The 27,741-nt window shown below is 41.9% G+C and overlaps 1 protein-coding gene across 1 annotated transcript; it reads right to left on the bottom strand.

Annotated features, from left to right (window-relative positions):
- Positions 1 to 292: 292 nt before the first annotated feature.
- Positions 293 to 27,478, bottom strand: kcnt1a (potassium sodium-activated channel subfamily T member 1a). Its single transcript, XM_030066003.1, has 30 exons — positions 27,344 to 27,478; positions 20,433 to 20,512; positions 19,989 to 20,130; positions 18,273 to 18,320; positions 17,807 to 17,855; positions 17,278 to 17,337; positions 16,830 to 16,904; positions 15,898 to 15,981; positions 15,448 to 15,542; positions 15,071 to 15,251; positions 13,732 to 13,896; positions 12,877 to 13,013; positions 10,934 to 10,997; positions 10,648 to 10,756; positions 10,377 to 10,485; positions 8,963 to 9,112; positions 8,284 to 8,513; positions 7,968 to 8,184; positions 6,507 to 6,612; positions 6,248 to 6,420; positions 5,119 to 5,190; positions 4,811 to 4,945; positions 4,458 to 4,569; positions 4,181 to 4,282; positions 3,457 to 3,540; positions 3,238 to 3,366; positions 2,843 to 3,137; positions 2,605 to 2,667; positions 1,817 to 1,901; positions 293 to 1,071 (listed from the first exon to the last, which is right to left on the bottom strand). The coding sequence occupies exons 1-30, from the start codon at positions 27,430 to 27,432 to the stop codon at positions 954 to 956; spliced, it is 3,558 nt and encodes a 1,185-aa protein (XP_029921863.1). The 5' UTR covers positions 27,433 to 27,478; the 3' UTR covers positions 293 to 953.
- Positions 27,479 to 27,741: the final 263 nt, after the last annotated feature.

The following is a 27,741-nucleotide window of genomic DNA, read 5'->3' on the forward strand; positions in this document are numbered from 1 at the left end:
ATCTGGCAACACAGTTAACAGTAACATTCAGTTCCACACAGGCAAACCAGCCATAACCACGGCCAGTCAAAACTATCCTGCCAACCCCTAGACACATGGACCCATTTGAGCGACTGCCTGGTTAGCTCTGTCCTAACAAACAGCTCTATCATCATGTTGCCTTGTTGTGTTTGACAGCACATTTTACCATTTACATGTCGTTGGTGAGCTTTAGCCTCACTTACCAGACACATATACCCAAGACTATAACTCCCCCTATACCCCTATACCCCCGATACCCCCTATACCTAAACCCATTGCAACAGAACTGGATTCCATTTAGATAAACACGTCAGAGCTGCTGCCTCTACATCTCAAACCATCTGATCCACCAGCTCAGCCTCCACGCCCAAATAAACCATACAGTACAGAATTTCAGGCCAAAAATGTTGACATGAGGACCTGCCAACCTCTGGGATGGTGTCATTTTCATGTACTGTTTCTAATAGTGGGCGTTGTGAAACCCTTTAAGCCTGTAACTGTGATTAATGGCATATATATGGCTAGTCCTGTAATACTGAGTCTTTTAGTTGGTGAATCAGCTTAGCCCACATACAGAAATGGAGCCAACGGCAAGACTCCAGGTATAATGGACCTGCCTGAAGGTCCTATTAGGTAGCTGCATTAATTTGTTAACAGGAATGTCCCTGACTGCTCATATGAGAGCTTTAAAAAAAATGAATACACTATTTTTACATACAGCATCTATGGCGAGAGGATGAAAATGTCACAGATGTCATCAAATGTCATCTATCAAACAGTAGGCACTCTTATAGTACAGAAGTAGACCAAAAATGCTCGAACACGGTAGCACAAATCGTCCTCTTCCACATTGGGCCTGCGTGGAGACAAGCACACCCTCGTGAAAGGGAGTCACTGGGAGCCGGGGTGCAGCAGCGCAGGCTGGCACAGCATCAGAGCTGAGTGTCCTCTCTGGTGTCTGCGATCGACTCGTGTCTCCCTCTCAGGCTGCTGCTGTGGACAGGCGGGTTTTCAGGGACGTGGGCCAAGGGGTCCGATCGAATCAAGTACCTGGCAAGGACAGCACAGGCAGATGAAGAGGAGGACACACTGCAAAAACTCAAAATCCTACCAAGAATATTTGTCTTATTTCAAGTCAAAATGTCTTATTTCTAGTCAAAATATCTCATTACAAAATAAGACACGATCACCTCAGAAGTAACTTGTTTTTAGACAATTTTCATTGTTTCAAATTTGCTTGTTTCATTGGCAAAATTTGCCAGTGGAACAAGTGAAAATTCACTTGAAACAAGAGAAAATTAGCTTGAAACAAGTGAAAATGGTCTAAAAACAAGTTATTTTTTAGGTGATCATGTCTTATTTTTAGTATAATGTGATATTTTGACAAGAATTAAGACATTTTGACTTGAAAGAAGACAAATATTCTTGGTAAGATTTTGAGTTTTTGCAGTGCATACACACAGGGACACACAAATACATCTAGAAACCAGTGTGTAACTGTATGTGAATGCCCGTTTAGCATTTACTGTCACTAAAACTGTTTTGGCGATCAAACTGTTGCACTGCATCAACTGTTCTCCATGCATGTGTACGCAAGGATTATCAGTTGGATGACAACTAAATCATATGAGACTAAAGGATTTAAGATTCAGATTTTGTTTGCAGTGTGACAATGTTTACATGATAATACATGGGCAACAATGTTCATGATGTGATCCAATAATCTATTTACAGTTTATACTAAACACACGTGTACACACAGAGAGGGTAGGCAATAAAAAGGGGTGGTCCATACACAATGTCATTGAGCTCCAGTCTGGTGTCAGGAGAGGGGTTAATCAGGACGTAGGACAGAGTGTTTTGGTGATCATTCTGCTCATCTGAAACAGGAACATCACAGTCATCTAAGAGAGAGCCGTCACATCTGTATCACATTCAGTGGTGGACAAAGTATAGACACTCCTGGTCAAATTTTACTCCGCTGCAAGTGAAAGTTGCTCAGTCAAATTACTACAAAGTACTTCAGTATTCAAGAGTAAATTTTAGTTTTTATATCAATGTAGTGCTGTTTTGACCTCACAATGCATTTACAGAACCTCCTAATGCTTTGAAACCACCTCATCAATGCACTGAACCACTCTGACACAAATTTACTTACCACCACTGGGTTACTTGTTTGCACTTTGCTAACAAAATGGAACGGATGCGTTTTATTTTGAAAGCCGATGTCTTGCCTACGCTTGGTTCACAGTGCTGAGTGATGTATTTCTGCTTTATGTCCAAAGCTGTGTGGCCAATCGCATTTTTAGAAAAGAAAAAAAAAAAATCAAACAGCTGACTTCAAAGCGATGCTTAAAAGGCATGGGTAATGACAACCTTCATAGAAATGCTGTGGAGTCGAAAGTACATTTGACTTTGAAATGTAGTGCGGTAAAAGCCATATGATTCCAAAAAAAAAAAAGGACAGATACTTGAAAATGTGCTTAACTACAGTAAATGTACTTTGCTGTCCACCACTGATCACAGTGCAATATTACAGTCCTCAGTGTCTGCAGGCTGCTGGATCATGTTTGAAAAACTTGCCTTGTAAGTAGCCCAAGTTGACTCTGTTCATGACATCACTGGCTGTCAGGTTAGCCACGTCCTCTGCACAGAAGGACAAACAGAGGTGCAACGTTAAAACAGTGAAGACAGACAGAGACAGGCATGTGAAAGGAAAAGGCACAGAGCAACGGGCCACAACAAGAGACCGAGGAAGGTACAGCTTCATTAGCCGTTGCTCTGTGCTCAGTAAGGGCAGGGAAATACTTGCCATCCTCACCGTATCCTGAGGTGGGGAGGCCCAGATGCTTCATGCGGTTCCGGACCAGCTCGGACAGCTCCTCCCTCTCGGAGCGTCGGTAGAGGCTGAGCCGCTGCTGAGCCATGCGCTGGGAGTGGTCCTTGCTTGACTCCCGGCTCACCCCCTGCCACCTCACGCTCTTCTTGCTGAGACGACGTGCCCACTGCATGCTCTTCTTCCTCAGCAGGGGGTGATCCGACTGGTCATTGCTCCGGGCCTCCTCCCCCTTCTCCTTGGTGTCGTCGCACTCGTCCACACTGACTGACGCCTGAGACTAGGGAGGCAGGAGGTTAGCGTTGAGGCCAGGGTGCTTTTCATTATTGTGATTCTATAAAAACATACGGTGCTGCACAGACGAGGGCTGTGACTCTTACCTCAGAAGTGGAGAAAATGTGTGATTCTGTCCGGTAGATCCCAATAGGAATTTCGGCACTAGAGGAGCAGAGCTTCTGGAAAAGTCTGCCGTAAGTCCTGATCCATAAATCTTCCTCAGCTACTTTCATCTGCAAGAACAGAGGCACGGTTACATGCACGCTGGTGCCAGAGTGTGGCATTGCTTCAGATCATTTCTCACACCCAAGAAGCTGACTCACAGCACAGAGGTATCCTGATCCTGGAGTGGTGTCCAGTCCCAGCAACAGCCTGGCAATAAGGATCATGTAGTCCTTCACAAACGACTGACATGGACATAGAAACAGCAAAATACATGACACATGAGGCATTTTTATTATACACTCCCATACTATTGTTAATTTAATCAGCTAAAAAAACAGAGTGTATTGAAGAATTGTAGGATTTTTTTTTTTTTTTAATGTTTGGATTTTATGCACTCTACGTATTCCATCTTGTAACTATATTTTAAAGTGGGACAATACTTTAAAAGAATTTTTAATCTCATTCCTCACTGTTGATAAATGAGGATACAGTATTAAAGGAAAGCGCACTCATTTTCCATCTAATGTTACATTACTTATGGCATCCTATCCCTGTTTTTATGTTCAGTCTAAGTCTATTTGCATGTGAATTATGTAATTTCTGTATTGTAAAGAAAGCACTTTGAGCTGCATTTCTTATATTAAAGATGCTATACAAATAAAGTTTATTATCATTATCATAATTCTTCTTCTTCTTTTTCTTGTTAGTGGTGGTTCTATTCATGAGTGAACACAAGAGGGCAGTTTTGCCACATCATGCCAGCGCTGCTCAGTCACTTCAGGTGATACTGTTACTCTGCTTGCTGAAATATGCACACTTACATCTGGCAGTGAAGAGAGCCATCTGAGGCTGTAAGTGCTTGGCTGTAAGGCAGGTACCCACCTGGTAGAGCAGGGTGTCCAGCATGCTGATACTGAACACTCTGCCTGCAGCGAAGGGTAGGCGGAACATGAAGGCTAAGTTAGAGCCTTTGTCACGTTCTTTCTGTGGAGGAAAACAAGGCACGGTAACGGTCAACCCGCCTCAAATGTCCTTTACTGGCAAAGCATGTCGCTCGCTGCAGAAGTCCAGAAAGCCAGATGGAGAATATTATGATGTCAGCTCAGCGCACAGCATAATTTACTATCAGCCCTCTTGTGATTTCTCTGGTATGCCTCACCTTCTCCAGCTTGGAGAGAGCCAGCGAGTAGCAGTCCTTAGCCCTGAACTGCATGAACCTCATGTTGGATGGGTGGGTGAGCTCCGTGATGATACTGAGACTGGGAAACAACCTAAAGTGAGAGGGGAGAGTGCTGGCTTACAGCAAGTGGGCAGTGAGGACGGAATAATGTTGAGGAAATAGAGATGACAAGATGAGACAAAATCACAAAATCTTATTCCCGAGATGATTTAATCATTCTGGCAATGCTACCTCACGATAAACCACAGTCATAAAATGAAAGCTCTGGGTATGAAAAATAGGGGATAGTAAAAATATTATTACTAAAAACCTGATACGAAGCCATTTGTTACCTGAACATCGTCTGTACATTCACTATCGTTTTTGCATCTGCCATGTAATCTTCCTCGGCGCTCATCGTGCTCTCTTTATCCACAACAACCAAGTTATCGGCGTAGATAATGCCACACTGCAGCAGGCTGTCCAGACTACACACACACACACACACACACAGCACAAACACACACACACACAATCAATGAGAATAACAGCAGTTTAAACACATTTGTCTGGAACATGCATCCGATTAAACTGCAGACTAAGAGGAAATCATTTCACGTCAGCGGACTCGGAAGAGCAGAAAGTTCGATCAAAGCCTTACTTGTCTATAGTCCCGGCCATATAGTAGACCATAGGGAAACAGCAGATGGCTTCCAGGAAGTGGTTATCTGGTCTGCAGGAAATGCATTTTAAACACACAAATCAGGAATGCAACAGTAAGTGGAATTTAAAAAAAAAAAAAAAAAAAAAAAAAAAAGCACTTGCATCTGACACAATGGATAAAACCAAGCGCTATAAGTTATTATTTAAGTCAAAATTACAACTATCCCCAGCTAAGCACACAATGAAGCCACTGAAAACTTATTTTGCTGATTATGTCATAGCCACTTAGTGTGTGTGTGTGTGTGTGTCCCTTGGTCAGGATGCAGGAGTCAGTGTGTGACAGCGAGTGCCGGGGGCTCAGGAATCTCTGGGTAGGTGGGCTCCCTATCTTGTGTGTTTGCATGGCGGAGGAATGAGTCCACCTGGTGCTCAACACAGTCAAACAGATTGAGTTTCTTTATTAGCGCCTGTCCTCAGCCACCACCACTGCACCACGCTGCTTCATGCATCAGCACAGTCCCGCTGAGCAGAGGCCCAAGGCTGGCGTAAGTGCTTGAATTGCATGTGTCCGTGTGTGTGGGTGCGCACGTTTGTGTGTGCGACAGTGAGAAAAACAGAGAGAGAGAGAGAGAGGGTTTATTGTTATGTGCGTATTTCTTTGAGAGACCTGAGAGCATGCATGTGGGGGCTGAAAAGGGACACATCAGGGCTGCTGATGAAAGCGTGCTCGGTGTTCTCCAAAGAAATCTTTCTCTCCATCTTTTTCTCCCCTCGCAGCAATATATATAATTCAGGTTCAAGGCAAACCAAGTTGCTATGGTTACTGTCTGGAGCTACGGAGCACAGAGCTTTTATTTTCTTTGTCACTCAAAACACACCGTCACTGTGAGCAGCGCCAATAACCTAACGCCGGGGCTGACAATGGGGTCCCACCTCCGCAACCTTGTCCTAAAAGCAAGACTGTGAGAGCTTTTAGCAAGTACAATATTTCCCAGTGGGGAATGCTGAAAGAGAGTATTGGAGAAGGAAAGGGACTGTGTGTACATGAGCAGCAATAGAAGTGTATGTTTCTGTGTGTGTGTGTGTGTGTGTGTGTATATACGTTTGGAGGGAGGAGTCTAACTCACGGGTTGTCCAGCAGCAAGACAATGGGGTTGAGCTCCTTCCTGGGTCTGTAATAGGCTCTGAGAGGCACTACGAAGTTATAAAGGCCGTTTCCTGCTGTCTCAGCAGACACAATGATGAGCTTGTTCTTAAAACCATATGCCTTGGCATCTTCAAAACTGTTGTGTTTGCAGCCCTGCATAGGATGGCAAATATTGAGATTTTAATGAGGGGAGGGACAGAGGGACAAGTGGGAGAGAGGGAGGGGCGACGAATGCTTACCTGGTCCAGCCGGAGGCAACAGAAAGGGGCTTTCTCAGCCAAAAGATGGCACAACGTGGGAGAGCTCCCAATGTAGGGAGAATTAGGGGGGTAACCCTTGATGTACCTGACAATGAATTTAAAAAAAAAAAAAAAAAAAAAAAAATAGATTAGGGCATAACAAACTACAGATTGATCATTGCAGTCACCACACAGTCAGATTTTCTTCTAATTGTGTAATTAGGGTTTTTTTTTTTTTTTTTTTTTTTTTGTAGTTATAATGAGAAAAGCTTTACAAGGTCCAGTGTGTTATCAGCTTTATTGTCATTGGTGAAAGGCTGAAAGGGATTCTGGCTTAGAATGAATGTCCCAATAAATGAAGCACTTACAATTACTGGCATTTTGACGGCCGTATGTTATGTTGACTCTGCCGTGACCTTGTGTGCACATTTGTGATATCATGTTAAATCATTCTGGACCACTAATATGACCGATATCTCCCAGAGCAAGCAAGGATGGCATATTTCCACCTTCGCAACATTATAAAAATATGGTCTTTGTTGAACATGGTCAACGCTGAAACCCTCGTACCTGATTACTGTAATGTCATGCTCTCTGGCGAACCAAACTGCATTACTAAAAATATAGAACTTGTGCAAAATGCTGATGCCAGAATATTACCCATAAAAAGAGAATTTGATCACATTCTGCCCATTCTTAGAAGTTAGATCTGGCTTTAACCTGCGTACGCTGACATATAAATTATCGCAAAGGCTTGCACACCATATTTATCTGACGTTATGGTCCCTAATATTCCCCCTCTCTGTCTCAGCTCTTTCCTGGCTGTGGAAACGAGCCAGGTAGGAACACAGATCTCATAATAATGACAAAAAAAAAAAATCTGAAAATTACGACAGACTAGTTCATTATCATAAAAAAAAGAACATCATTTTCCCCCCAAAATGATTTAAATGCCGCTCTGTTTCAACTTAAAGACTTCATGGAACAGAAATCAGAGCTCAGTTAATGACATATTCCTCTGAGAAACAAAATATGGATGGAATTAAGATGCAAATCAAACAGTGGGAGAGTGCATTGTGTTGATGAATGCTAGCCACATACTAAACGGCAGCAACTGATTACACATTATTATGAAAGAGTAATTTAAAAAAAGCAATAATTTATTCTAACGGATTTTTATCCCGGCATGCCTGTTGTGCCTTCTCTGAAATCACTATATTCACTATGATCACAAATAATCACTATAATTACACCATTATTTGGACATTGTATACATGTTACCATGGAAATGAGGACGCAATGAGCTGCAAAGCATATTGCTTTATGAAATTCTGTGGTATTTACTTGGGTTTATATGATTTATTAAATAAGAAAATTGCTTTTCATTAAATTAAAGAAAAGCAGCATGCTGTACACACATGCACACACACACACACACAAGCACACACAGAGAAGCCTCACTCAGTAGAAGAGTGGCCTTTCTCGTCTGAGAAGGCGGTGTCATCCTCTGATTGGTCGCCAAGGAGGTCACATGGCAAGATGGAGGAAGAGTCGGCGATTTCCTGAACCGGGGCGATGCTCGGGCGACGGCCTCCTGTTCCGTTCACGGTGGGCGGGACCAGCTTCCCGCCTGAGCTGTCAGGTGGGCTTGTGTTCTGGAGATCCATGGCAACGGTGCCTGTAAAATATGTTTACTCTGAGTTTCAAGTCACAGATGAGGAAACTCCCCAACAGCTCCCCTGTAATACACTGTACTGCACTCCACTTTCCTTCTTACCCATGCTCGCGATGATGCTGTGCACAGGAAGTTGCGAGGGTCCATCGTAGAGCCCCCCTCCAGCGCGCCCCTTCCTCTCCTCCTGGTTGAAGATGAAGGCAGAGTTCTCCTCCTTGGTGATGTTGATGTAGTAGCAGGTGTCTGTAGCGGCCATAATGTGGCGGGGGCCGGGATTGAGCAGGATGTTTTTGTTGTCCTCCCTCTTTATACCGATCAGACACACACCGTACCTGGACATCACACACCTCTTAGTTCAAGACGGAGCGCGAAAGCACCTTCTCATCATATCAAGAGTGTATGAAACTGAATACACTTCAATCAAGGCTCCACAGGCCAGAATCTGATAGGATTTGCTTGTTTGTTTGTTTGGTCAAACTTAGATGGTGCAAAAAAGGGTTTCTGTATATTCACACACCTGAAATCAAAACCTTAGAGTTTGCTGTTTTAGACATGTATTTATCTTGTTTTGTTAAATGAAAAGCACACTACAGATGAGACAAGACAAGAAAGAATAATAGCTCACTGCTGAGATTTTTAAAAAAAAATTTGACTGCACTTGGTGTCACCGGATCAGACAGACAGGAATCATGACATTTTAAGTGTTTCGATAAATGTTTAGCAATGTTTTCAACTTGTTGTCAGCATCCGAGGAGATGCTTTAGCTTACATGTCAACTCACTTCTTGTGAGCGTGAAAGGAGGCGTACGTGAAGCTTTTGCCATTATACTCTCCGAAGAACTTGCTGTCACACACTCGGATGTGGTAGACCTCGTTGCCGGAGCAACATCCGTACATCCTCTGCCACTGCTCCGGAGACTGCTGTCCCTCTCTGCATTAATGCCACGAAAATCATTTCAAAAAGACAACTGATCATGAGCGGCACCAATTCCTCTGAAAGCAGTATAAAAAAAAAATTAGCCAATCATTTTTTCTTTGTATCCTGCATTATCTCTACACGTGCTGGCACACATGATGAACTGAGTCATCGTCTTCCCTTGTCAGTGAAACAAAACACATCAAACAGTATCAATAACAATCAAATCTTAGGAGGTATCATCATTTGCAAGCTCCAAAATCTCCTGCGTCTCTCCCCCCCATCGCTCCAGACTAAGATCTTTGGGGTTTCCTGTTTTCTCCCATGGAGAAAGACAACTTGATCCATCTGTCAGCCAGTCTGCTTAGCGCTAATATGTCCCTCTGTAATGACTTCCTCTAATTATACTTTAATGCTCCAGCCCCCTGACTGAAAGTTATGGGCTACAGGAGAGGCCCCGAACAACCTTAAAGTAACAAATTACATGCTTGCTAATTTTTTTCTTCTTATTGATCACACAAGATGGCTTATAAATCCTCTCTCGGTCCCTGTGGGTTACATAACTCACTGTAAAACAATAAAAGGCAATAAGATTCCTGTCATCATCAGCAACTCGCAAGGTGTCTTCTAAAACGAGAATCTTGATGAGCTTAATGCCTTACATACACATCCAGCATTCACTCGCACACACACACACACACACACACACAAATGCAGACCGTTCAACACTTATGCACCTTTTTGGTTATAATAACTATGTGCAATCCTAAAGCTAGCTTTTGTCAAGCAAAATTGCACAAAGTTGGAAGTTTCAGCAACAGACTAAGTGCAATGGCCCATTGATTTCCCTCTTAATGTGGTTTCCCTCTGCTATTGTCATCAGCAGTAAAAAGTGACCTGTTTTCATGCTGTGAAAAATCATTTTCGACTGGAGAGCTTTTCACACTGTTGTAGAAAGAACACATTCTCCAAAAAAAAAAAAAAGAAAAAAAAGAAAAGAAAAAAGAAAAAAAAAAATCAAATTTCCATTTAGGTGCCTCCTGCTCGCTGTTGTTTTCGAATGCACTCTCTTTCCTTCCTGGTGTGATCGGCACTGAAATAAGTCCCTGGACTTTATGTGGGCTTATTCACATCTCTCTGCCACTTCTATTGAGTCTATCTATAAATTGAACAGGCATACAAGCGTCTATTCAGAGAGACCAAGAAATTTTAACTCTGTGATCCCGCTAAAGAAAACTAAGGAAACTGAGGAAGCCCCTGGGGTTGAAGGATTACTGACTGTCCACGGGAGGTGTGGACCAGGAGGGTGACCAAGGTGGAGGTGGCAGGACACACACAGTTGAGAGCCAACATGGCGTACTTGAACTCCTCCTCACACACAACATGATCTGAAAGGATGGAGGAGAAAATGTGAGTCGATCGGCGGAGCTGTCCGTGGTGCTGAAATCAAATTATAACATGTGACGATGCTCGGATAAGGTGCATTTTAGACAGAAAACTAATTTCACAGGAGTTACTATTTAAATATGATATTTCACTGAAAGTCTCACCCGCAAATTTAACATGGAACTTATTTTCCGGTTTGAGTATCTGGACATATAGAGGACAATTGGGAGCAAAGTCCTTCACTGCCCAGGCTCTCAGGATGGTCTGGTGGTCCTGCACAGAAAAAAATCCAAAGATCATCAGCCTTCTGTTACCAATTACTAAATATATCTGTCTGATTGACCAAAATAATAGCGCAACAACTGACTTGCTGAATTAATTAAGTAAAGAGCTGAATTAACAACAGCTAAATGCTAAATTACAGTGGTCGTAATTGATAGTTGTTCTTACTGCAGCCATGCGATCCACTTCATTGCGACTGCTCAGAATGAAGCAGGCCTCCGCGTCGTCCATCCTGCAGAGGTGAAAGACAAGCTTGTGAACAAATACAGAAAAACAGAATGACAACAAGCCCAATCCTAATACAGCAATCAATTCCTATCAGCCAATCAGGAATCAACAGGCATCACATTTGACCGGTCAGAAGAGAAAAGAACTACATTCATTGAACACATTCACTTTACCTGCCAGACGGACAAAGATGTCCCTGAAATACTCTGTATATGTGCAGGGAGTGTGGGACTCTGTATTTGCATAGCATAAAAACAATCAGTTGAGTGGAGAACGCAAAAGAGTGTGTGGGAGGTTCTGAACCAGTGCCAGAGGAATGATGTTAGCTCAGCACACACCCACTCCTCGACTTGTCTCCGCTCTCACAAACCTCAGGCAAATGTATATAATCAAGTTATGTACCCGGTTTCCACAAAAGCAGCACTTATTTTGGGGTAAGATGTTCCTTACTGAGTGTCAATAGCAATCAAAAGAATCAGAGGGACAGCGATAGGACCATCCTGCCACATCAAACACTTCAGTGGTGTTTAAATCCTCTCCACATCAGTGCTGAGATTTGCCAAAAAGTTTTAATCACAAAACTTAAATGACTCATCCATAATATTAGAAAAAAAATGAGACCACAGCAAGTTAACTCTCCTCAGAGAAAAAGGCCCATTCCTTTGTTCAGTCTGAGCCAAAACGGGTTTTCATGAAATTATCATGTCGTCTGAGGGAACTCAGATCAGCGAGGTCACACAATATCTCTGAGAAGCTTGTTCTCCAAGATAGGGGCAACCTGCTGAGATGGGGTGACTAGCAGGTGATGTGCTCTAATCCACTCATGCGTGAACTTAAACATGAAAAAAAGGGTTTTCATTACTCAATATTTGGAGAATTCGATTTTTTTTTTTAAAGCGGGGTAGTTGTAAATGCAAATTGTTATATGGAAACAATGCATAATCGTGGAAAGTGCCATGAAATCTAATTTCTGTTCATGTGATGAGATTGATTAAAGTAAAAAATTAAACAGAACAGTAAATAATGGATTTTATATTACTGCCTTTCAGTAAAAAAAAAAAAAAAAAAAAAAAAGAGTAATAGTTGCCATATGGGCAGGCCATGCAATAGAGGGATAATTGGTACGTGAGGGAGAGTCTTTGTTCTAATTGCATGTCTGAAGAAGAGCACACGCTTGAAATGTCATGACACCCTATGGGTGGTAAACAAATTAGTGGGAGCATATAAATGGTGTATAGCATATAAATAGTACATTCTGTTATTATTATTACTTCTATGCATCCTGCAGTGCAAAGTGTCAAAATGTTAACATCCACTATGGACGTTCTGAGCTGTGAAAACGCTGCAGAGATGCTGTGGGTGCACGCTGCACAGTTGGGAAGTCACCATCTTTATTTGCCTGGACCATCAGGACACACACCGTGATGCAGTTTAAAACAAGTCGCCCCCACAAATGACGCAGGCAGCCAGCCAGTTGCTTACAAGATGTACTATCCCTCTGATCAGACCAGTGATGTTAGAGTTACGAGTTATCACACACGAGTTAAAATGTTCGACCTTTAATTTTGGCACCTCCGTTAGGCCAACCAATGTAATTTGTCAGGATGGCTGAATCTGTGTAGAAAGCTTCATGTCAGATGGATTTAACTGCTGCATTGGGCAGTGTAGCAGACAAGGCCTTTCAGAGTTTGAAATTTGGACCTGTAATTTGACCTTTGGTGGCTGAATTATCACCCAAGATACTCCACTCGCAAGACAAATGAACAGAAATCAATGAGCCTTATCTCCAGCTTTGATGTATCTCGTACTTAAGACCACTCCCTGTCATAACTGCTAACGCTTCCCCTTGTGTGAGCCCGGTGGTCACAGGCTCATCCACTTACTTGGCTCTCATCAGGTCCTGGTCTTTGAGAACAGATCCCTGCAGGTAGATGACCCTTTGTGACCAGAGTGGGATTTGCAGCACTCTGCGCACCTGGAGGTCCATTTCACTGGGGCACAGGATCACCACGTAGTAATCCTTACAGATTACACAACAAGCACGTCAACGTCTATTGTGGCATTAAAGAACCATGTAGCAGATCAGTACCAAAGTTTCCATCTCATACATGCCTGCTTTTGTCAATAATTAAAATCTTCCCATACTACGCGTGTACCAAGTGGGAGCAACTGCTAAGCAAAGTTGTTTTTTTGCTAATTTACAGGCCCATCTGGATCTCATGCTGCTGCTCTGTAGCTCACCAAGACCTTAAACATGACGCTGTTTTGTCTAAACGAAACAGGCTTCTGGCAGAAAAAAATATATATTTGTCGGAATATGAGATTCTCTTACTGAGTCCCAGCCAAAACAGAAGCTGTCTAGTCTGTGGTGTTTTCAGTGAAGATGGAAGTAACTGGATGTGAGAACGGCCAATAGGGTAACCGTGGAGACAGAATTTTTGGTGCAATGTATTTTGTTGACAGTTCAGAAAGAGGAATTGTGGTACAGGGCCAAGAATTTTTTGTGCTACCATTTCTAACAAATATTAGAAATGGGCAGCTTTTGAAATGCGATCAAAATATGGGAGAAAATCGTGAGCAATGGGAGAACAGTGGGACTGAACATGCGGAGAGAAACACGCTATTCCTACTGTGAGCATGTGTGTGAAGTGTGTGTGTGAGTTTTATCATATGATATAAATGCATGAATGTGCATCTGTGTACTTGTGCAGTGTGTTTGCAGTATGTGGAAGTTGTACCTGCAGCCTTGGATGGGCATAGAATTCATTGAGGAAATCCATGAGCAAGTCGATTTTGAGAGCGCTGACACACAGCACCACATGTTTCTCTGTCTGGGCCCGGTGGCGGCTGTAGTTCCCCCCTGACTTCTGTCTCTCCATCCACAAGTAGATCAGTTCCTCAAACTAACACATAACGAGCTGAGTGAACCAGAAGATCCAAAAAAGCGACTGCAACATTCAAAAGTTCAGAAGACCAGATGAACACAAACTGAGGCCGAAATCTTATCTATTGTATTTGTATTGCTGTCTATTCTATTTCAATACTATTAAAAATAAAACCGCAGGGGAGCAGTGGTGTGCATCAAATTTCACTCCACTACAAGTGAACGGTGCTCAGTCAAATTTTTACTTGAGTATGTGCTTTAAAAAATACTTAAGCATTCATAAGGACATTTTCTTTTTAATATCAACGCATTGCTGTGTTGTTGTCAGAGTGCATTTACTTCTTGCTTGAAGAACCACACTGCTACACAAATGCAATTAACACCATCAGGTTGGTTGTTGGTGCCTTGTTTTGTTTTAAAGTGGATGTCTTGCTTGGGCTTGTTTCAGAGAGCTTGATGATGTATTTCTGCTTTTACATCAAACCCAGTTGAGAGCGGGCACCGTGGTTGGAGAACACACAGGAGAACACTCACAACTTTGGCCAATCACATTTTAGAAAAAAATCAACAGCTGATATTAAAGCTATGCTTAAAATTAATGTCAACTTTCATAGAAATGGAGTGGAGTTAAAAGTACATTATAATGAAAAGTAGTGGTATGAAAGTAGTTTCCAAAAAAAAAAAAAAACAAGTACTCAAGTAAAGTACAGATACTTGAAAAATGCACTCAGTCTTCAAGTAAATGTACTTCATTACTTCATAATTGTCCACCAATCCCAGGGAGCACAGTGTGTGTGGAATTATGAGTATTCCACAATCAAAAGTTACCAAAAGTAGCTTGTAAGAGCTTACCTAACAATTATGTCACTTACACATTAATAAAACATGAAGTGCATTATACATTTTTCAAAACAATTCACACAACTTTGTAAATTAGTATCAATGTGAGCCTAACCCTAACTGATAGAAACAACTCCTCATAATATATTGATACAAAGTTGAATATCAGACAGGTTAATTTTAAGTTAACCATCAGCACTGACTCAATTATGAAACTCAGCTGATGCAGTTGATAATAAGATCTTTTCAACACCAGACAGTCCAAAAAAATAAGTGGTGACCTAAACTCTACTCTGGACAGAGAATATGTCCACGTACTGAGCAGCAGCTCATTATTTTCAGTATCTTCCTACCTGGAGAGGCAGCACCACCAGAGCCACACAGATCATGATGACTACCAGCAGCTGGGACGGCCAAATGCGGGGAGTGACGTCTCCAAAGCCGACGGTGGAGAAGGTGACAATACAGAAGTAGAAGGAATTGAAGAGGGAGAGGTTTTTCCCCGCTCGCTCCAGGTGCTGGATGCCGCAGGTGCTGCACAGGACAGGTTAGGTAAAGCACAACTGTACAAACAAATGTGGAACCAGAGCTGAAACATTTCTTGTACTCTTTTTCCCTTGTGTAGGGACGGATCCATCTTCATCCACACTGAATAAGGACAGCCTGACTTTCAAACAGCGAAGTAATGTGTGCTAAGAGTGTGTGAAGGTGTGAGTGTGTGCAGCCTCACCCCGTGAAGACGAGGCAGAGCAGGGTGCAGATGAGAATGAGGACCTGGTTGAACATGGCTGAGTTGGTCCTCTGGATGGCTCTGTGGACGTCGTTCTGTGCAATAAGAAAAAAAAGTCACAGTTACATTTGACACTACAACACCACATGGTTTAAACATATAGTCCATCAAATGTTTTCTCTAATCTGTCAATAAAATATTTATTGTTAAAAAGGTCATTAAAGACACCACGACATGAGCACCAATAACTATTTCATCATTAATAGTGACCTCATGGCGCCGTATTGGGCATAAATTAAAAATTCATTCTATCCCATTACATAAATCTATGTTTCTCCCCTCTGATTACCCGTTCATTTATATTTTTGAACCCTACCCACCCTACCATCATATAATAACAAAAAGTACACAAAATCTGAACAAACAAGGATAATGATGCTTTTGACTCACTATCATGTTCTCCAGCGCACACTTTGCCAGCCAGCAGTTGAGAAACACGGGGATGAAAATGTTCCTTATCGGGGGCCAGAAGATCTGAGGAGAAAGTGGATCAGTTCAACCCACCGCTCTGCAAAGCATGTTTCCTTTCTCCGACAGTGTCAGCCGGGCACTAAAAAACTTCCCACGCCTAGGAGAAACACTTACCTTCGGTGTCTCGCTTTTGAACACTTAGTAACCGCAATCATGACACTCAAACTCCCAAAACCTACTGTGGTGCCGAGATAGAGCCTGTTCTCTGCTCTTAAGATTTATGAAATGAATCAGAGGCTGTCAAGAAAATATTTCATTTGCTTTCTTGGGGCTGTGTCGCTGGGGCTGACTCTAAATGCTTTTTTTTATGGCTTCTGGTTAGGCTACACGTCCTTTATGAAAATCCTGGATGGTCCTCTCTGTCTGAGAGATGGGATAGACATATGTATTTGTTTATTTATAAAGGCCCTTATTGGGAAGCTGCCATCTTATATCACATCCATGCTGAACTGGTCATTTAGAGCATTTCAGACTCGATCCAAGTTCCTCATGTCTGTGCTGAGCTCGGAAAATCTGCTTTTAGTTGCTTTAGTTCCTCTGTTTGCACCTGTTTTACCTGAACTGTTGTCTGTATCTTGTATCTTTTAATCATTTTAATTATCTATACTGACATACTTCTTAAAGGATCTCCTTTACCTTGTATCTTTTATTACTTCTGTCATTTTTTATGTCATTTTTCTTAGTCTTCAATGATTTTCAAGTGTAAATCAAGGTGATATTAATATTATATACACTGAAGATAAAGAGATAATGAGTGCTGACATTTTTGAGTTTTGCCTTAGTTGATTATATATTGAGAACAATACAGGTCTAGAGAGTGTTTCGCAATGTTGAGATGATGGAAGTTTTACCGTGATAATAAAGGGGACTGTGTTGATCATCTCCAGAAGAAAGGACACCTGGAATATCTGTTCCCATATGTTTCCCTAAAATTTAACACACACACAGGCGCACGCACACGCACACGCACACACACACACACACACACACACACACCCACGCACGCACACGCACACAGTGCTACCTGTTAGCAGACAAATAGAGTGTGAGTCACCACAGATACACCTCTCCAATGTAGCCTGGCACTTTCAACAGGACTGTGACCACTTAATCCTTCAACTCAACCCAACCCTGCAATTACCATCTTATCTACATCCTTAATGTGTGTTTGACAAATGACTTGTGCTAATTATGCCACTTATAGATTGACAGGCTCACAGACTGTACGTGACTAATTGCACAGAATATATTACCGAGGCTGACGTGTGTGTGTGTGTGTGTGCGAGCGTGCATCCTCACCTTGTAACTTAGATACATCAACAACATGGCCTCCAGGAAACTGATGAGGGCCACAATCACCTGAGGAAATAAAAACAAGCGGAAAAAAGTTGGACAGTATAATAAAGATTAAATCAAGAAGACCTAATGACTTTGCGAAGTCTGTGCTTCAATAAAAACCCACAGTGCTTTCATATTTATGCAGATTGTCATGTGGTTTTATTTTTAGATTTATGTCTTAACCCTGCTGTTATCTTTGGGGACAATTATGCCTCGAAAATACAAGATTAACATTATTCTGGTTCATATTTCATGACTTTTCCTAATTCAATAGGAAGTGGGCAAACATTAAAATTAACATGATGATATGTTTTCAATGTCCTGTGCACATTTGGCACCCATTGGTGTTTCATTAGAGTCTATCGGACCCCAAGCTTTTTTTTTTTTTTAGCTGTGTAAAACAAATATCATCATTTTACGCAAATTTATTTAAGTTGTTTTGGATGACACTGAGGAACCGTAAGACGCGGTTTATAATCTTCTCACTCACCTGAATGGCCCAAACTGGAACTTTCCTGTCCACCCAGAAGATCAGCTCCCTGGCACAGAGAGCACACAAAAGGCCGCTCAGCCTCAAACACCGAACAACAAGGACTGTACACTGCAGCTACAGGTGGTAGTAAAAAAAAAACTAAGAGGTACATGCCCTCGATGTCGAGAAGAAATTAATTACAACTGCCTTAAACACCATCAGCAAGAGGAAAACCCAGTCCTTAAGATAAGTCCTAATCAGATATGGTATAAAAAATGTTGTCTTAATAGATGCACCGATTCATCATATCAACCTCATCCAATATCGTTTTCATTCCAGGTCAAGCGACAAGAGGTGTGAAAGAAATTTGGAAAGAGATCGAACCACGTAACGGCACAAGCACACAACACGTCTCCCACTGGGGGCTATATAATCTTTTCTCAAGTATTTCCTCCCGTTAAGAGTCATCACACCTTCTACTCACCATTTAATCTCGCTGTCCTGCGCTGATCCGTTCCACTGGCAGTCAACACTACGAAGGAAGAAGTGGATGAGAGAGTGATGAGGGGGTTTGAGAAGACGGCGATTAGACGAGAATGCATGTGTTGAGAGACGCGGAAAGCCCTCGAACCCTGATATACAGCACACAGCAGCTGCGTATGCTGCGTAGCACTCATGCAAGTCTAAATTACACAGAGATAATGTAGTTTGCTCTTCTAGAGGAAGACCTAAAATACTAAAAACATATTTTTTTTCCCACATATCCCTAGTGCAATCTGTAGGAGCCACATGCCACGTCCTATTAAATGTACATATTGTCACCTACGGCAGTCGGCACATCACACGGCTGCTTTCAGTAGTGGTGGCTTTTCAATTTATTCACTGTTCAGCAGTGTGGCAGCAGGGAGAGGGGGTCAGCAGGGAGAGTACATTTTTTGTTGACTACTTTGCTTTGCCTCATCACTTTGCTTCACTGTAATGGAATGAATAGACTTATTACTAACACAAAAGTTTTCCCTTTATTTTTGCAAGGAGAAAATAAATGTTCAAATGGATGTTTGGATGTGGACCTGAGATTTTTCTGACAGCACGTCACAGACATATCTAGTTATTTAGCTCCTTGGTGGCTGTGTTAGTATCTAGTTGCTGTGGCAAAATCTATGTTGTCAGATAGTTTTTATGTCATTTGGGAAGGCTTCCGGTCTGTTGCAAGCCTCCCTGTCTTAAAGTCTTAAAAACAAATTACATCTGAAAATCTCAACAGCCACTACCACAAAGAATGACATGGATAACTACCATAATCCACAGCTCACAAAGAGTTTTGTTGGAAACTATTTACTGCAAAAGACCACCGGCAACCTGCATCTATCCACCTCTGGTACGTACTCAAGAGGATCGGTAAGTGAGAAAATATCTTTTTATCGTAATTTTCTTCCTCTGGTGGTGCACCGTGGCTGAGTGAATGCAGAGAAATCACTGCTGGAGCAACGATCAAGTACGTCAGACACTGTTAACATTCACTGTTAACGTTCAATGGCTAAAAATACCCTGGTTCACAACAACATTGTCATCAGCATCAACATCACCCTCATCATCATCACCATTGCTGTCCTATGTCATGACTCAAAACTTCTAATTCTTAACTCTCCCCAGTCCCCACCCCCATGGACAGACCGCAACTCATTTCAATTCAATTCAATTCAGTTCAATTCAATTCAATTCAATTCAATTCAATCTATTTTTGTTAGGCTCAATTAATGGCATGTACCAAATACCTAATACCTACACTGCAAAAAATGTAACAAATCATATACTCTCATATTCAGTGTTTATAATCTTGCTTTGTTATAAGAAGCTCAAAAAATCTCCATCTTAACGAGTCATGGGTTAGGCTGATCAACATGTTTCCAGAATTCTCTTGAATCAAGTGTGTAGGCTGATCTGCCTTGTTTCAACATATTTCTACTTCTTTACATAAAAAAATATTGTGAGACAAGTGCAACTGCACTAGAAGCAAGTGGGATTATCTCATTCCCCTGGCAGGTATTTTAACTTTAAAGGAACTTTAAAGACTGATAATGAGACTACATGACTCGTTAAGATGGAGATTTTTTGCAGTACAACACGTACTTAAAAAAAACTTTTGTCAAAGTCGCTCATCAGACTTCAGACTTGGACACTGCTCTCAGTGTGCACAAACCATTTGCCGCTGGCCCCGGCTGACTGTCCCGGGCTGTGGCTGGTGCCCGCTCCCTGTCCCGGGTTGTCTGTCATCACTCTGATGATGTACAGCAGGCAGGTCAGCAGCTTCAGGGAGAAGTTGAACACTCGAATCCTCAGGCCTGAAGGACAGAGGAGAACTGATATTCCCAGAGAAATCTTCCTCTGGCTTGAGCAACATGACAGCGGTGCATCACATATGTAAAAGAAGGACTCCTGCATTGACTACATCTGTGTGTGTGTGTGTGTGTTTGCATACGTGTGCAAACATATGTACAATACACAGCTAGCGGGAATCCTGTGAGAATCAGCTCTTTCACAATGGATGGGCCTCCAACAGGCAAGAGTTGCTTTTACTCAGTTGTTCCACTGAACCTGAGGATCAGCCAATTCAGACGTGAAAGAACAACCCTACACGACTTACTTGATCTTTGGTTTTTGATGAAGAAAAGCTTCAGGCGCTCCTTAAAGGTGTTTTCATTCACATAAAACTCGACCTGCACCCTAACAAAGGAGAGAGGAAGAGAGTAATTATCGCACAATAATCAGCACCACAAACAGAAGGGAGACACCCAAACACGTGGGAGGCATCCGCTTGTTTTTTTCTAAGCACTCGCCGAGGCAGCAGAGTGGACACAGCTGAGCACAAACGTATGTTGTTTTGCTGTTGTTTTATCATCAGCCTGTGGGGAGGGAGATAATTGCGTGTCTCTGAACCTCCTTCACATCACATATATAGAACATGCAGCTATAAAGAGCCAAAGAGGAGCAGCGTGAGGACTCAAAACAACTAGGATTTCACATTTCAAAGGCTTTACAAAGTAGTATCTTATTTAAGTGTTTGTATGTGTGTGTGTGTGTGTGTTATGCCTTCAAGATACAGTCCTAAAATAAAGCAGTAATACAATTATACAATTTTTCAGCTTTTTGCCTGTACAATGACAATTCGGCTTAAACTGTGAACACAAGTGAGTGCAGATGTTTCTGTTAAATGAAAAATGGAGGGAAAGAGATGCTAATGGCAGAAAATTACTCTCTCTACATTTGATTAATTAAAATTTTCCTTTCATCTTTGCACTTTGATTTGCTGGCTAGGGATGCACCACAACACAAAACACCATGTTTTCAGCAGGCTGGCTGAAACAACTTTCCTCGGATTTAAACATTACTCCTGCAATTTGGAAATTACACAATGACTCTAAAATACAATTTTTAGATAAATTGTGCTACCCCTGTGTGTGTGTGTGTGTTGGGTACCAGCGGATGAGGAAGAGTGAAACCTAGACAGAAAAAGAGAGAGAACATGAGAATATAATATTTTCCTCCTAATAAGTGATTACAATTGCCCTGCCCTGGACGCTACTGGCAACGTGGAGAAGCACACTGATACCCAAAAAGTCCAACCAGCTGACTCGTAGGCAGCTTGGCAACATCCCTACATAAAGAAAGTATATGGTACAAACTTGCCACTGTGTGTGCGTTTTGGGTGTGCGTGCGTGTGTGTGTGTGTGTGTGCTCGGCAGTATGCTTTCAAGAGCGACTGACGACAGATGGAGGGAGAGAAAGGAGAGAGTGACAGATACACAGAGAGCAAGAATAACAGTGATGGGGAGAGTCTGAGAACAGGCTGACAGGGGCACAGTGGAGAGAGAGAAGCAGTGTGGGTAGTTGTAGACATAAACACATCCAGCGCACGCAGCTATTTCAGGCCTGCATAATGGTAAAACTGCACCGTGATTGGAGAAAATCCTTCAGATATGTCAGGGAGCAGAGAAAGTGAAAGCCTCTGCGATGGGCTCTGACAGCAGCTCTCAGAATTGATCTGGACTGCAGTGGGGCAGAGGTGGGTTTGGGAGGTAAGCACTTAAACTGAAAGCCTCTCATTACAGTTGTTTTGCACACTGTGGCAAGCTGGCATGAAGGACCTACAGACTGCTCTGTTCTGTCTCCTCTCTCTCTCTCACACACACACATACAGGTACTGACACACACACAAACGCAGACACATAATAGTGCACATAACCACACTTGACCAGCTCCTATAGAGCGCACAAGTACGAGCTGAAGAGGTCTGATATGGCGTCATGTCAGATTTTTTTATGGAGATCAGGCACAGGAGACACATGACTCTGGGAAAGTAAGAGTCCTTTAAAGGGACTGGAAACAGAAAATCCTATTTTCGAGGAGTTTTCAAAGTGGTGTTTGACACACAAGGCAACAATATTAGGCACTAGCTCCACATACAAGGGCACCATCATCATCTAATTTATTTAAAACCTTAGAAAAAACATTGACAGAGAATTGTCATTTTCAATAGTGCTGAAGCACATACAATAGATGCAGTCACAACTTAAATCAAATAGCAATAAAAGAAGAATACACGGATGTATCAATTAAAAACAAGGTAAAATTAACAATGTGAAAAGTAAAGGTGAAGGAGTTGACAATGAGACAAATAAATACATCAATTAAACAAGAAGAAGAACAATTTAAAAAATTAAAAGCAATGACAGTTCCAATCAATAAGATTAGTGATTAAAGAGTGTTAATGAGGTAAAGCTGAGCTGAGAGGTAGGAGGGAGCTTTTGTAAAATAGCATTATAAATAAATAAGAACAAATGCTGAGTCCTCCTCACTGACAGAGCAGGCAATGGTGTATCTCCTAACGACCTCCATTGATGAATCTTAATGCAGAGTGGTATACTGCATGTAAAGGTTTGAGAGTGGAACTGGCTGCCCGCCCATAAATAACATCCCCGTAGTCCAGTACACAGAGGAAAACTGCCTCTACAATTCTCTTTCTCATAAATAATGGAAGGCAAGGCAAGGATTTATTTAAAAAAAAAAAAAAAAAAAAAAAAGTCCATTTTCGGTCTCAGCTTCGATAACAACGTGTCAATATGGACTTTAAAAGAAAGGTTTTCATCGACCCAAATGCGTAGATATTTATGTCGCACTCTCTCTCTATTAGAATGTTATCAGCACAACGAATTTCAACACTTTCATAGTCAATATTTCTTGCATTTGAAAACAAATCCACTTTGTCTTTTCACAGTTTAGGACCAGCTTCAAATTATGGAGGTGTTTTTGAAGGAGGCTGAATGATAGATTTAGAGTGCTGGCATGAAGAGAATATGGACAGGACATAAAGGACTGCGTCATCTGCAGAAACGTAGAAATTACAATGTAATGGAGCAGTAATATTGTTTATATAAACAACAAAAAAAGACTGAATTTTACCTATTTTGACACACTGCGGCCTATTAGAGAGATATTCAGACACCACTGGCAGGTACCTTTGTCAAAACCCAAAGGCCGAAATTAAATCAATACAGAGAGCAGCACATTGTTTTTTGTTATCCAAATCTGAGACTATATTGTTAATATCTAAAGAAGTAGCAGAAATATTGCTACGCTTAGAATAAGTGGTTTAAATTGATGTCAGTGGTTCATTAACAAGTGACTCGGGTATTTTTCCAAGCCAAGATAGTTTTTTGAGATTGTACAGTCAGTCATTATTTAATTCAGAATTGCTACCAACTTAATGGAGGGGAAGAACATAGGCAGTATTCTGAACTGTAGTAATGATGCCAAAGGTAATGCTAAGATTGAGAATATGAGTCACATATTCACTTACATATTCACCTGTTGCTTTTCATGCATCAATATTGCATAAGGCATCAGCTACCATGCTACTGTAAACAGGACATGAGCTCAATGAGTGGATTACTTCAGTGCTGGTATTAAAAAAGGATGGCATATGTTCTTTCACACAACTGATGGGACCAACATTAAGACTGTCAAATAACTGACAAGATGCAACAAAATGAGCGCAGATTTCATGACTATCATTAATCTGAATAAGGCCATTAATAATGGAGGCTGGTAGACGAGCGCTAGAATTGTTAGAGGTAGACATGACCATTTCCCAGAATTTGGGTTATGAGTGGGATTAGTGAAAGAGTGCAGATAATAGTCAGTTTGGGCTTCTCTGACAGCAGCAGTGCACTTATTCCTCAATTGTCTAAAGGCAAGCCATTGACAAGGGTCTTTGATCTGCCTAGCAAGAGCCCATGCTTTGTTTCTGGAATAAAATAAGGTAGGAAGCTCAGCTGTGGAACAGGGAGTGGAGGTACACTGTGTGGATAAAAGTATTGGGCCACATCTCTTAATCATTGAATTCAGGTGTTTCATTCAGTCGGATTGCCACAGGTGTATAAAATCAAACCCAGACTCATCCATCAGACCACCAGATAGAGGAGCGTGATTGGTCACTCCACAGAACGCGTGGAATATCTGGAGGGAAGAAATTTCATAAACTAACTTTTTGCAGCGGTGGCATCCTATTACATTACTATTACAGCACCACACTGGAATTCAGTGAGCTCTTTAGAACGAGCCATTCTCTCACAAATGTTTGTAAAGGCAGACTGCATGGCTAGCTGCTTGATTGTATACACCTGTGGCAACAGGACTGAATGACACACCTGAATCCAATGATTAAGAGGGGTGGCACAGTACTTTTATCCATATAGTGTATGTTTATATAGTACATGGAAAGTTGTGGCTTCAGTTTAGACAAAACATTGGCAAGACAAACATATAAAACATTAGTTAATGCAGTTGTTTACAGTGCTTTTAATGCAAACTCATCTGAGATAGGCTAATGTTACTGTTCGTGCTTAATTCATGTTGGAAAACCCATTACTTGACATGTATAACAACATTAATGCAGCTGATTGTGTGCATTACATTAAATAGTCTTTGTAATTGTAATTCATGATTTATTCGTTTTAGTAAAGTATTTGTCAATGTATGTAATGGCAGACTGCATGGCTAGCAGCTTGATGTTATACACCTGTGGCAATGAGACTGAATGAAACACCTGAATTCAGTGATTACCAGGAGTGGCCCAATACCTTTGTCCACATAGTGTAGGTGTAATCAAATGTGAGTCATCCTGTGGAGCTGGTCAGCAGCTTAATTGCAGCAGCAGGACTTAGACAAAGCTGCTGAGACACACACACACACAGACACACAAGCACACAAAACACTCAGCACATTCTGAGCCTGGTGCGCTTTGAATTGCTCTGTCCTGATCGGTTGTCATTAAAAAGAGACAGGAGAGCAGAACACACACCAGTAAAGAATCAATTAGCAGAGGAGTGTAACAGGATTTCACCGTCTGCAGCCCTCCTCCGCTAGTCAGACACTGATATGCGGCCTATCTCTGGTTTAATTTATTTAATTCATTTTGAGGAGGTAGGCGTAAATATACGGTAAATGTATGGTACATATGCAGCAAGCCTATATTTAGTAGGCCTATTCCAGTGTATGCGCATCACTACATCAGTAACTGATACGCAGCTGTGGCTATTGTTAAGTGGGTATATGGCAAATCCCCCTTGTCCAGAGGTGGGTATACACTTTATACCAGACTCTGACTCCGCCCCCTCAAGAACGGACTGGGCCAATAGAGCCGCCCGGGCCACTGAGCACTGAAGCAACCGGGACCGCAAGTCTACTGCCAACTGCAAAGATTTCACAGCAGCATAAAAGGGACTGGAAATTGATGAGGTAGCCTAGATACAATATCGGCACGGCCGCCATAAAGTAAAAATCTAGTCAAAGTATAAAAATGTCTGTAAATTGACTTATAATGCCGTGCCTTATGTGTGCATCGTCAAGCCATGTGTGTTATTTGGCGACGCTCAGAGCACTATCACTGCACTTAGAGGCTCCTCTTGTGAGAACAAACTTCAACCTCGACTGCACTCATTTTTGGCTTTTCATGGACAAAAATATTCTCCCATAGGCTATATTTTTTTTTTTTATATATTTTTTATCTAGTCTGTCTGGGTTCCCTGATAATGATTCAATGTGTATGTGTGTGTGTGTGTGTGTGTGTTTTTTTTTTTTTTTTTTTTATTTGCACTCCCAGCACCCTGAATTGTCTTGTTGTGATAAAGGTACCAAAACACGGAGCAAAATATTTATTTAATGAAAACAAGAATAACCATTGAAAATTTCTATTAATATACTTTCTTAGGACATATCTCATTTGTGCGGTCAAGCACTGACACACTGACATACAACAAAGCAAAACCTTGAAAGGTTCATATACATTAGCGTTTATAGGCCACAGTTATCAGTGTTTAAGTGAGCTGATAACTGCAATTCAACCTTGCTGTCCACCAGACTGTGTGAAATGTCTTCCCTTCCTGTTATAATACAGAACATTATTGGGTTGCTCTCAAACATGTCATTCAATATTACTATGTGTAAAAATTTAAATATTATGTGGGGCTGTGGGGGAGAAAAGAGACACATTTTGCACAAAGAGGCAGTTTGCTCTGACCTATCCTGTGTTAACAGACTTGTGTAACATCGTGCAACACTTAGACACTTAATAGCAAACATGAGCGCAGCGCAAAGACCTCCACTGGACACAATTAGGCTCCAAGTGGCTGGTAGTGCTTAACACTGAGTAGCCTGAGTAGGCCTGTAACACACTGAGAGCACTGTAAGATTTTATAAAACGGCCCACCTGCACAGTCTAGTTGAATTCAATTGAATGACTCAAACAGGCTGACCGGGAGTGTGTGTGCGTTATGTGTGGGTGGGGGTGGAAGGATGCTTGGGGTCTGATCGGACCATGGCACCGCCAGGTCTCCACGCATCAGTCCTGTAAGCAGAGGGTAGACAGAGTGACCACTGACTGACTCTTCAAACTATAAATTACACCACAGCAAGCGCAGTAAGATGTAACAGTATTGCGTCTCTTTATTCCAGGTTTGGTCCGTATCACCAAGGCTACAGAAAAATCTGTAAAGCAAAAAAGGCTAAAGGACAGCACAAGAATGTGGCCGTGACTGTGTGAGAAATCATCTTTTTTTTGACTCCACATCAAAGTCTGTCTTACACCCACTGTGGTATAACCTACAGCTTGTACATCTTGTCTGACAAACCGCGGATCATAGCAGGTGTAAAGAAACACTCCAGCAATTATGTGGATCCAAACATTTTTGCGCGCGCTTATCAAATTCGCCAGGTGCGCACGCTGATAGGTGTAGATGCCTCTATCGATGCTCTGCAAGTTAACTTAATAGAATCCCCAAAAGTTTACAGCAAAACGCAACAAAAACATGACTGATAGAGCTTCGCTGCTGATTATCTCGTGGGTAAAAGAGCAGAGATTGCACGGAGGCGCATCGCCACGCCGTTCCCCGCTCCACACGCAGCGCGCCCGGTGCACCTTCGCTCATGCACGGCTATGGAGAAAGCTCATTGTTTCTAATGTGTGAATGCAGCCTGCAGTCTCCAAGTGGCCCCTACCTCTGCCCAGCATCAATACCAAAAGGATCCAACCGCCAGGTGCCCAAGGACGGATTCACCCAGGTTGGGATGATGATCTTCGGGTCCATATTGTGAACACCTGTAGCCGCTGAGCTTTCTGAAACGATGCGCCGCTCGGTCAGTCTTATCCTACTGTAAGCCTGTTGGCCAGCGCGCCTCCACACAGCTCTAAAATACCACAGGGCGAATAACTGTCTGTTTGTCGCAAGATGAATTCAGTTTTGAGCCTGGAAAAAAAAATCCAAACACGGTAATGGAGATAAAGAGCAAAAGACGAGAGGGAAAATTGTGATTATATTTCCCTTCTCATTAATTATTTCTGGGAATCAAGTGCTTATGAGAACATATTTTTGAAAATATAGGTATAAACTCTCTCT

The sequence above is a fragment of the Myripristis murdjan genome, chromosome 12 (assembly GCF_902150065.1).
Source record: "Myripristis murdjan chromosome 12, fMyrMur1.1, whole genome shotgun sequence".
In the NCBI taxonomy this organism is placed as follows: domain Eukaryota; kingdom Metazoa; phylum Chordata; class Actinopteri; order Holocentriformes; family Holocentridae; genus Myripristis; species Myripristis murdjan.

What these genes read in the sequence shown, in the direction of transcription:
- kcnt1a (XM_030066003.1), bottom strand. Translation starts at nt 27,432, where the DNA reads ATGGACCCGAAGATCATCATCCCAACCTGGGTGAATCCGTCCTTGGGC. An exon ending in TGGTGGTGCTGCCTCTCCAG is followed by an intron (nt 13,897 to 15,070) that starts GTAGGAAGATAC and finishes GTTATGTGTTAG; the next exon opens with TTTGAGGAACTGATCTACTT. An exon ending in ACATTTTCTCCACTTCTGAG is followed by an intron (nt 3,138 to 3,237) that starts GTAAGAGTCACA and finishes CTGCCTCCCTAG; the next exon opens with TCTCAGGCGTCAGTCAGTGT.